Source organism: Eschrichtius robustus, chromosome 9 (assembly GCF_028021215.1).
Source record: "Eschrichtius robustus isolate mEscRob2 chromosome 9, mEscRob2.pri, whole genome shotgun sequence".
Classification (NCBI taxonomy): domain Eukaryota; kingdom Metazoa; phylum Chordata; class Mammalia; order Artiodactyla; family Eschrichtiidae; genus Eschrichtius; species Eschrichtius robustus.
The window spans coordinates 59,690,416-59,700,918 of NC_090832.1; the positions used below are offsets into that span (position 1 = coordinate 59,690,416).

The window sequence follows — 10,503 nt, forward strand, 5'->3', positions numbered from 1 at the left end:
AAATAAAAATTTAGAGCTTCCTTCTAGACCATATATATCAATACTATTTTCAGATAAATGTTTTTTAATTGTTTGAAACAAATTATCAAAAGACTAGAAGAAAACTTGATGAAAATTATTAATCTGACCTCTGTGTGAAAGATTTTCTAAGTATAAAACCCTTGAAAGAAATCTCAAGGGAAGAGATTTGATTTTATATATATATTTGACTATATATTTGCAACATTTCAGGTGGGCCACAGATGGGCAGGAAGAAATTTTTCTCTATACCCCATCCCTATCCACGGAAATTCGAGTAGGTTCTTGATTTTCTATAGCCAACGTTACAGAAACCCAGTGGAAATGAAATGGCCATGGAGAGCAGAAGCAGATGTATTGAGTCTCATTACATCAGAATGTGAAATAGGTGTATATCTGCAGTGACTCTGTGTGAACGAGATAGGGTCATGCCAGATCTGAGAATGATGTAGCACAGTTATTTTATATTTGGTACTTGCATCCCTTTTAGGAACAACTTACAGAAAGAATTCATGCCCTTAAAGGGAGATTTTTATAGATATCTCGGTCCCTTCTTGTTCTCAGGCTAAATGTAATGTCTGCAAAGCCATGTTCTCATTCTCTGGGACTGAATTTTAGGGATTAGATTCTCTAAGCAATGTCTTCGCTTCTAGTTTTTTAGTGTCCCTGAAAACCTGTTTCCCTGTAGTAACTTTAGAGTTGTATATCAGAAACATCCACAACACTGAAAGGCAAATCTCAACGAGATAGAGCTCTTTGTCATAAATATTGCAAATGATTAATATTGTAAATATGTAAAGAGCTCTTAAAGATCAATAAGAAAAATATCAAGACTCTAATAATAAAATGGTAAAGAACATGAATTGACAGTTCATAGAAGAAGTAAAAATTCCAAGAAAGTATGAAAGAAAGGTCCACTCTTTCCAGCAAAACAAATGCAAAATAAAATGACAGATTCCTTTTTTAGCCTGTCCAAATTGGCAAAGATTATAATAGTGTTGATAGAACTCTCTTCTAATAAGGGGTAATTTCTCAATAGCAAAGTACCGTCTGGGGAGGACACATTGGCCTGAAATGATCTCAGACAATGCTGGTATCAGCTGCTTATAGAGGTCACCTGATGAGAAGAAAGGAGGCAAACAAATTAAATACAGATTAAATAATTATTCCTGACATATAACTTCATAATTTCATGTCTGATATCATGTTAAGACTTCTAAAGATTACTTGAAAATACAAATTGCTATGTGGCTATATTTTGGTCAAAAAATAAGTTTTGTTTTTTTTTTTCTTTTCTTTAAAGGTAAGAAATAGGCAACAGATCTGTAGTAAAAGTTATGTGATTAGTATGCAAATAAAAAGACTAGTCATTGAAGTAAGTCATGAAAGCTTTGCATAAAAGGTTACATCTGTTAATTTTGTCTACCCAAACATCTCAGATTTAAGTATCTTGTTATTACAAGAGAGTCTATTTCTCTTTTTTTTTCTATAAATTTATTTTATTTTATTTATTTATTTTTGGCTGTGTTGGGTCTTCGTTTCTGTGCGAGGGCTTTCTCTAGTTGCAGCGAGTGGGGGTCACTCTTCATCGCGGTGCGCGGGCCTCTCACCGTCGCGGCCTCTCTTGTGGAGCACAGGCTCCAGATGCGCAGGCTCAGCAGTTGTGGGTCACGAGCCCAGTTGCCCCGCGGCATGTGGGATCTTCCCAGACCAGGGCTCGAACCCGTGTCCCCTGCATTGGCAGGCAGATTCTCAACCACTGCGCCACCAGGGAAGCCTGAGAGTCTATTTCTATTTGTGGGTTTCTTATCCAATATCTTTGGTGGTCTATCAGCAAATTTTTATCATTACTTAAATGCAAAGTGTACATTTTTCAAGGCCTGCCTTTGGAAACTAAAAATAGGGAAAGAAATAGAGCTTGCTTAACAATATGAATATTCATTTTGATTTATATAATATGTAATGTTTACTTTTACTGTCAAAATGATTTGAGTGTTCAGGTTTTTTTCTTTTTAATGAATGATTATCACTGAATTTTAGAACTGAAAGGACCTAATCTAATCCATTTATACCCGTTTTGTGCCTTGATCTAGATGAGGTTGCCTAGAGTCAGGACAACGGTTAACCAGTTGTTGAGTTAGGCCTAGAACACCAGACTCCTGACTCTTCAGTTGAGTACATTTTTATGATAGCATATGTGTCAGTAGCTGAGCTTCTATCACATTGAATTTATTTTCCCGTAAGTGTTGAAAGGCACAGTGAAAGCGATGATTTTCATATTGTTTGTGGTAAAAATACCCATGTAAATGAATGATCTTTGCAATAACAGTTTATGAAACCTAATTGAGAACTTAGTCATATATCAGTTTTGGACTGTTCATTAGTCATATTTTTATTATATCTATGAAAAAACTTCTAGGATTCCTCTTTTGGTTTTAATTAACAAACGCAATGATCTAGATTAAGTTTGTTACATTAAGAAAAATTTTTTTTGGTTTTTTTTTTTGAGGCTGGCTTGAGTCTTCGCAAAGTAAACAGACATGTAGATTTTCCACTGACACTTGACTTAGCACCATTCTGTTCTGCTACTTGTAAGGTATAGTATATTATTAAGATATTTAATTGTCTTGCAAATAATATGCTTCAAAATATCCTATGTATCGTTTATTAGGCCATGTCTTCCAATCTCCCTCCCACCCTCTCTCTCTCTCTCTCCCCCTCTCCCCCTCCTTCCCTCCCTTTCTTCCTTCCATTCAACATTTAACACACTATCACTTTTGTCTTTTGGGAGATAGAGTAAGTTGAAAAGATGCATAAAGCATGAGTGAGACACGATGTTCATGAAGATCAGAGCTGCTTGTAAATGCTACTAGAATCAGATAGCTGCTGAGAGAAGTAAGCAGATTTTGTGCCCTCTCCTGTTCCCTGTGAATGATGTGCTTAATTGACAGTAGTTTTAGCAGTTGAAGAGTTCTTTATCTTCTGTAAATCAATACACTAGTGCATTGTTTTTCATGCCATTTCATGTACACTACTGAGAATAGTGTACTTGTGAACTGAGTATGATACTTTAAAATTACTAATACTTTAATACATAGATATAGAAAGCAAATTGGTTTATAATTGCTCGTACTTGTATGTAAGAACTCTGTAGGTGAAATTGATGACTTTGCTTTCCATGAGGGAACTACACAGTTCCAGGGTAACTAACATGTTGTCCTGCTCACAATTACTGGTTAGCAGTCTAGGATTTGTGGTACATAAACTTACTGAACTTAATACTTTCAATACATTGATCAATCAAAACAAAATATCTTAAATGCAATTTTTCAGTGAATCCAATTCATCTGCTATACTAGCACTGTCAATTATTCACATTCAGTATTCATAGAATTTGATAGTTTGGTAAACAAAATATCTAGCAAGCTCTGTATTAAGCTTACAAAAACATATTTTTTAGAAGTACCTATTATGGAGAATTTCCAACATACACCAAAGTAGACAGAACAGTACAATGAACCTCTAGCACGCATCACCTTGCCTCCAGACCTTAGATATATGGCCAGTCCTGCCCCATCCACATGCTCATCTACTTCCTCCTCTTACATTATTTTTTTTTCTCTCATGTTATTTTGAAGCAGGTATCAGACATCATTTCATTCATAAATCTTTTCCTATACGTGTCTCTAAAAGATAAGAATCACCCCCACCTTTTTAAACATAACCACAATACCACTTTCACACTAAAAAAATTAACAATAATTTTTTCATATCATCTAGTGTATATATTTCCAGTTGTCTAATAAATGAAATTTTCAAAATGAATTAGTATCAAAGTAAGGACTACACATCATGATTGAAAAATATCTTTTAGTCCCTTTTAATATACAGTGTCCCTCTCCCATCTCTGCCCCTTGCAATTTATTTGTTGAAGAAACTGGATCATCTTTCTGGTAGTTTCCTATAGTTTAGATTTTGATGACTATTCCTCTATCCTCTTTATTTCCTACAGATAGGTAGTTGGACCAAGAGAGGCTTGAACAGATTCAGGTTTGATATTCCTCCCACTCCCGGTAAGGCTATTTCACAGGGAGTGTTCTGTTCTTTCATCAGGTGGCACATAATGCCAGTTGCCTTTCTGTGATATTAGCAACGAGTGTTGCTCAGCGAGTTCATTAAGAATTACAGAATGGTAATCCTGTAATTCTTTCTTCATTTATTTGCTAGAATACTTCTATATAAAGAGAAATTCCTTTCATCTATTTAGTTATCTTATGGTATAGTTCTTACAGAAAAGGCAGGGTAAATGCTCAGTTCTCTCCCCGTCCCCCTTTTAAACCAGTTTTCAGAGTAATGAATTAATTCACTGTCATCCTCAAACTGTGATCAGTTAATTTATCATTATGAATTCATGGATTTAAACACATTAAATATATTTCAATTTACTGCACTTTTCTTTTAATTTGTGGTCTAATACGTTAGTCTAATGGGTCTATTGTTGGCTACTGAGAGCCACTTCAAGTTGGCTCCTGGGTTCTTTTGACATGACCCTTGTGGTTGCTCTCTGAGTGATTATGCCACCAACTGGATATTCATTTGCTTAATTTTTAAATTTTCATTTTTAGGGATTGTTACTTAAATTAAAATTTTTTTGTTTAATAATTACATAAAATATTTATGTAGTTCCAAAGTCAAATGTATAAAACAAGGTAAATTCAAACAAGTGTAGTTTTTCTCCATGTCTGTTCCATCTGTTTCTTTCCTCCCTTTATAGATAACCATTTTTTCAAATTATTGTTTATTCATCTATTATTTTTTTTAAAATGTAAACAAACAGGTATATATATCTGCATCTCCCCTCTTTAATAATTATAGCTTACAATATGTATCCTTTTTTTCTACCTTATTCTTAACATTGTATCCTGGAGATTATTTCATAGTAGTATTTAGAGATAGTCTGCACTCCATTTTTCAAGCAGCATAGTACTCTGTTGTATGGATGCATTATAGTTTATTCAACCCATCCCCAATTTATGGACATTTGAGTCTACTCCAGTTTTTTGATATTACAAATAATCCTGCAATCACTAGTCTGGTACATGTCTTTTTACATATTGCTCATGTTCCTGTGAGACAGAATCCTAGAAAAAGGATCGAGAAATCCAAGAGTTAATACCTGTGTAACTTAGCTAGATAACGTGAAATATCCCTGAATAGGAGTGTACCCCTTTGCGTTCCCATATGAGAGCACTCTTTTCCCCACAGCCCAGCCAACAGAGAATGTTGTCAAGCTTTTGCATTTTGCTGGTCTAATACAGGTGGGAAAGTACGCCAGTGTAGTTTTAATATGCATTGCTCTTATTTTAAGTAGGACTTGCATTTGACTTAATTGTCCTTATAATAAGAGTTCACTAAATATTACTAATTAATTTGAGTTTTTTTTTCTTTGTCTAAAAGAATGTAAGTGTGGGAGATAAAGTTCTCTATGGTCTCTATGGCGTAGTGGAACATAGTGGCTCAATGAGAGGAGGCCACTACACCGCTTACGTGAAAGTGAGAACACCCTCCAGGAAATTACTGGAACATATCACTGGAAAGAAAAATGTACCTGGTATGCCATCCTAAGTTTATTTTATTCTTAAAAACAAATGAATTCATTCTTCCTTTTCTGGAAGAGGTAAGTTCTTTCATGGATACTTCAAGTGGATTCACTTTAAGTGAGGAAAACCTTTAAGAGTACCTAGATAATCTTAAATATCATAAAACTGTACCCTTCAGGTCATGTGAAGTGACACCCAGTTTTTCAAGGTGTTAAGTCATCGTGTATTGCAGTGGAATAGCATTTTATTTAACAATACCAATAGTTTTTAAAGACATACCAGGTCCTCAGACTAGAGTTGGAGTTGAAAATTTGCTTCGGCAAACTAACCGTGTATTTTCTTCCTTCTCTTTCAGTGCAGATGCACTTTTCCTTGAATAAATAAATATTCATAAGACTATCTAATATTTCACTAGATATTTAAAGTAAATGATACTAATATTAACGCTTTGAAAGAGTTCATTTTGGAAGATGTTTAGCCCAAGAAGAAACAGCCTTATGCAATAAAGTCTAGCATTAGAGTTTGTGATAAATGTGTTGTCTTTAATGTAAAGTCAGAACATACTTATTGTAAAATTATATTTCTTTTTGTTTTGTTAGGTTTGAAAGAACCTGATAGTGAATCAGCAGGCCAGTGGGTCCATGTTAGTGACACTTACGTGCAGGTGGTTCCAGAATCAAGAGCACTTAGCGCACAAGCGTACCTTCTTTTTTATGAAAGAATATTATAATTATTTGTTAATTGTTAATGGTAATGATTATTTAGATCACTTTTATTTAAATGCTGCAGCGATAACCATTATATGCAATGTGCCTTTGTAGTCTTTTCTGTAGGAATAGCCTGTCCCTCAAATGCTCCTGAACATGTTTACCATTTTGGTGAATCCTTTTAAAGTAAATTAAATTTACTAAATGCTTTCAAAATTATATTCTTAAAATAAATGTAAACACATGTTTTTAAAAACATATTTGTCCTGGAAAAAAACCCCCGGAATTTACAGTAGTAGAAGAAACTCCTTTATAATGTGGCTTATTATTATAAGCATTCAGAAATGATGCTGGCTAAGTCAGATCATTCCTTAAAACAGTGTTTCCCAAATGTGAGTCAATACCACCTTTCTGTTTTCATATATATGTGTATATATGTCTCCTATGCGATTGTTTACTTATTATTTTTAAGCTTATTTTTTAGCCTTTTTAAACCATAGTCTTATTTTGAGCACGTTCTACATTTTATGTGCTAGTTACATTTTTTTCTAATAAACATTAAAATAAATATATAACTAAAGAAAAGTTGCTCATTCATGTAGCACTTCACTAAAAATCATCTCAGGGCTATCCAGTGGTATATTACACTGCTGTGTGGGACACATTGCTATAACATATACTTACACAATTGGCATACTGACCTTGTCATATTTTGTATGATTCAACCATATAAAAAGGTAGCACTGTAGCTTCAGTAATATGGATTTACAAATAATATACTGGTTAGCTTATTGCTTTGAGGTTTTGAGAACTGGAAAAATACTGAAATATTTTATCAACATATTATTTGCAGCCTATTCATGATGGAGTTGAGAATAATTTGCAAGTGATTAGCCAAAGTCAAAATATATTTATAGATAATTGTTACATGCAGAATTGGTAAATAGAAGTTGTTAATCCATATGGGACCATAGGATACCTTTGACATGTAAATTACCAAATCATATTTGTAAACGATAGAGAATTCTATTCTTATTATGCTTAATAGGAAAATGTAATACATTTTCTAGTTCTGTAGATGAGTAAATATTAATCATGGTTTTGGGGTTTTGAGATCACCTTTTGTCTTTAGCAAGCATCATCAGTAAGTTCAAATAGGTTTAGTTTTTATTTTAATGGAGCATAAAGTTGGCATTTCGGATTTTCTTTTAAAATAATTAATAGCAAACATATGGTAGTTTTACCCCCCTAGAAAACAAATTATTAAGCTGTCAAAACATGGCCTGAAAATGTTACCATTACTTAGGCTTAAATTTTTAAAAATTGACTACTTTGGTGTTACATTATTAAATCAAAACACATAACGGCATGGTTCAAGCATCCTAATCATGAGGGCTAACGAATGATAGTACAGGCAGATGCTGGGTAAGTGCCTGCTCCTAGTTCATCCTCCTCTTGTTAAGGAAGGATAAGAATAACGGCTGTAGTTAATGTGTGGAAATATTTAACGAAGACTCTCACCCTTCTTAATATTTAAGTATGTGTAATATTATCAAGGTTACCAGTGCTGCCTTTTGATATATGGATGAATGGAATTGTGATTAGTGTTAAAGATGGTAATAATGTAAGAAATTCAGAGCTTAAAAATGTCATTGCATAAATTGTATTTTTAAGCTGTTGAAATTTCAATAATAGTGATTTTCTTGATTTTTAACAGTGAAATGATGGAGAAATGTACCTTTATAAGTTAACATGTAAACTCAGGTTGTGTCCTGTAAAAGGTAAACAGTGTTTAAAGTGTTTTCTGTTTAATTGTAATCTGTTAACATTGAAGACTTCAGTACCAGAGAGAGCAGTGAAATTTTTTGAAAACTATTAGTTAATCCTCTTTATTCAAGTCAGCCGTCTTGGTAATGACAATTACCATCCCCTCCCCCAAATGTAAATATTAAATTGTCTCATTTTTCTCCTAGAAAAGATACCATTAAGAGGCATGCACTTTTCATTGGATGGTCACCTGCTTCTTATTTCATTGATAGATGGATAGATGAAAGAGAGAAAGAAAGAGGGAAAGGAAGCAAGAAAGAAGGGAAAGAAACAAGACCATTCTTTTCTGTTGCCTCTTGGCTTATCCCTTACAGAGTTAAGTAGAGATGGTAAGTGATAGGTGAGGGCAAGAATCAAGGAAAGTGCCTAGTTCCTCTTTTCGTTGGATGCCAGGAAATGAACTAGTGCTAAATTTATCAGATTAGGAGATCTTTTAAGCTTTATTCTGAATACCAGTTAAGACTGATTTTTCATTAAGTGAGTGATGCATTGTAGCTTCAGAACATTACCTCAGTACTCAAATACTACAGTAGTTTTTATGCTTAACTTCACATTTATTCATTAAGTATATATTTATTGAACATCTACTAAGGGTCAGGCCCTGGGCTGACACTGTTTTAACATGTTTTAAAATGAAGAGGCCTGTGTAAGTTTTAGACATTATTCTAGAAGTAATAAGATACTTTTATTTTCATTTCCACAGTGTTAAATGAGTTAATTCTGAAATCTGTTTTTTTATGGCCTAAAGTCTGTGAATGCTTTGCTTGTCCAGGTCTGCTGGTAATGGGATAAATTTGATTTTGAGATCTAAGAATTTCCTAAAGATAGCTTTTGTAATAGAGAAAGTATGTTAAGTTACACATGGATCTACATTTAAATTTTTGTTTTTATTTTGAATATTTCCAAAGCACATTTGCAGGGGTACTAAATTGTGAGCTACTTTAGTAACAGTGGCTTCCAGATGACCTCAGGAAACAGTACAAATCAGTGAGAATGTTTACAGATCCTCAAAACAACTACTATAGTGTTTGGCGAAATGAATTTAAGAAGTAAAACAGGAGTTTAACTAGCTTTATTTAGAAACTGGTTTATATCTAACCTCGGGTTCCCCTAGTTTTTCCGTGTTTAAAATGATAAATTTTTGACTATGTGCCAATTATGTGAATATTTTTGACATAACCAAATGTATGTTTATATTTAAGATTTTGTCATTTAATGTTTTTAAAACTGATGTGAAGGCCACCTTTTTGAGTGGCCAGGGAGAGTGGTGTCAGTTCTAAGAGCAGTTGATACCTGTTTTCTTACTGTAAATGTGCCAACAAAACTATTTTACTATGATATGTATTTAAGAGCTCTTAGTTTGCATGTTTGACTTTAGTCAATGATTTTATATGATTTCTGAATAAAATTTCCTGAGGATTAAGCTGTGAAGTATATCACCTTCATCTAATTGTTGAGGTATAAAATAGTATCTTGCCTACTTTTATTAAATTCATACTCATAATTTGTCTGCATGCTACCTGAAAAAATAAGCCTAAACCAGATATGTTAATGTGCAATAAAAGTGATTCTTTATATATTATCTGCTGCATTAAGAAAGACTATTTTTAGATATTTAAAATGTTCTGGTTCATGTAGAAATCCATCAATTCAAATCTATTTAAAAGATAGATGACTATATTTTTAATTTTGAGTAATATTGATTATATATCATTCCTACCATTTTATCTTTTTTTTGCAGTGTTTTTGGAAAATAGCTATGTAACTTATGGAGCATTATTTTGATGTTACTGTATAAACATGCATAAAATATTAAATTCATATTTACTTTATGTTTCAAGATTGGTCCTGGAGTTTTTTTCAACGCACATTATTGACAGAATATTTTGTGTACAAACACTGTATTTGCTTACTTAGCTATATTCAAAATATCCTTCCTATTTCAGGAGTTTTTCATTTCCAAATAAAATATCTCATGGGCCTCTTTCATTCAGATTTCAGTGTCTGCCAAGGGTGAGTCTTCATCCTTTCAGCTATTCCTTTGAGTTTTTTAGGCAGGATAATTCGTTAGGAAACATTTTGTCTACCTTTTTGTATTCAACCTTTTTTAGGTCATGAAGCTCTTTGAGATTATAATGAATGTTATAGACCATCTTTCATATTTATTGAATATCTGCTGTGTGGTAGGCATTGGGGATACAGCATTGACCATGGGAGATAGAAATCTCTCTAAGAAGTGAGGAAATAGACATTCTAAGAAGTGAAGATTAAAGAAAAGATATTTCAAATGGTAAATGATATGGAGAAAAGTCAAGCAACATTACCCACAGAGCCATATGGGAATTAAGGTC

General features: G+C 33.2%; 1 protein-coding gene across 4 annotated transcripts in view; it reads left to right on the forward strand.

The window, feature by feature from the left end:
* The window catches only part of USP45 (ubiquitin specific peptidase 45), a 64,678-nt gene extending 57,884 nt beyond the window's left edge, over positions 1-6,794 (forward strand). For 3 of the 4 annotated variants that reach the window (XM_068551397.1, XM_068551399.1, XM_068551398.1), the window contains 3 exons: positions 2,528-2,614; positions 5,476-5,629; positions 6,218-6,794. In XM_068551397.1, the coding sequence (XP_068407498.1) occupies positions 2,528-2,614; positions 5,476-5,629; positions 6,218-6,348 (372 nt within the window). In that variant the 3' untranslated portion in view covers positions 6,349-6,794. Of the gene's footprint in view, positions 1-2,527; positions 2,615-2,813; positions 2,914-5,475; positions 5,630-6,217 lie in introns of those variants that run through there. The other variant, XR_011074987.1, reaches the window with a different exon arrangement.
* The last annotated feature ends 3,709 nt before the right edge of the window (positions 6,795-10,503 follow it).